The sequence below is a fragment of the Eurypyga helias genome, unplaced genomic scaffold (assembly GCF_000690775.1).
Source record: "Eurypyga helias isolate BGI_N326 unplaced genomic scaffold, ASM69077v1 scaffold27855, whole genome shotgun sequence".
Lineage (NCBI taxonomy): Eukaryota > Metazoa > Chordata > Aves > Eurypygiformes > Eurypygidae > Eurypyga > Eurypyga helias.
The window spans coordinates 854-1143 of record NW_010251195.1 but is presented as its reverse complement, the minus strand read 5'-3'; the positions used below and the strand labels follow the sequence as shown (position 1 = coordinate 1143).

The 290-nt window shown below is 63.4% G+C and overlaps 1 protein-coding gene across 1 annotated transcript in view; it reads right to left on the bottom strand.

Moving 5' to 3' along the window:
• Positions 1 to 290, bottom strand: part of LOC104509875 (actin, gamma-enteric smooth muscle-like) — a gene marked incomplete at its 3' end in the record, with an annotated part of 1076 nt that overhangs the window by 375 nt on the left and 411 nt on the right. The window contains exons 3-4 of the mRNA XM_010151954.1: positions 271 to 283; positions 7 to 95 (exon numbers count right to left, since the gene is read on the bottom strand). Of these exons, the coding sequence (XP_010150256.1) occupies positions 7 to 95; positions 271 to 283 (102 nt within the window). The remainder of the gene's footprint in view (positions 1 to 6; positions 96 to 270; positions 284 to 290) is intronic.

Genomic DNA, 290 nt, shown 5'->3' with positions numbered 1-290 from the left:
CAACACGTTGTTGGCGTAAAGGTCCTTGCGGATGTCGATGTCGCACTTCATGATGGAGTTGTAGGTGGTCTCGTGGATGCCGGCGGACTCCATGCCTGGGGTGGGAGGGGGCTGTCAGCACCCTGACCCCACCCGTGCCTCCTCCACGGGGTTTGTCCCCCCCCACTTGGGGTGTAAAACACACGGGGGAGCCCCAAAATGCGCCCACGGGAGCTGGTTGTGGTGGGCAACCAACGAGGGGAGAGGGGGGACAACGCGGGGTGGGCTCACCGATGAAGGAGGGTTGGAAG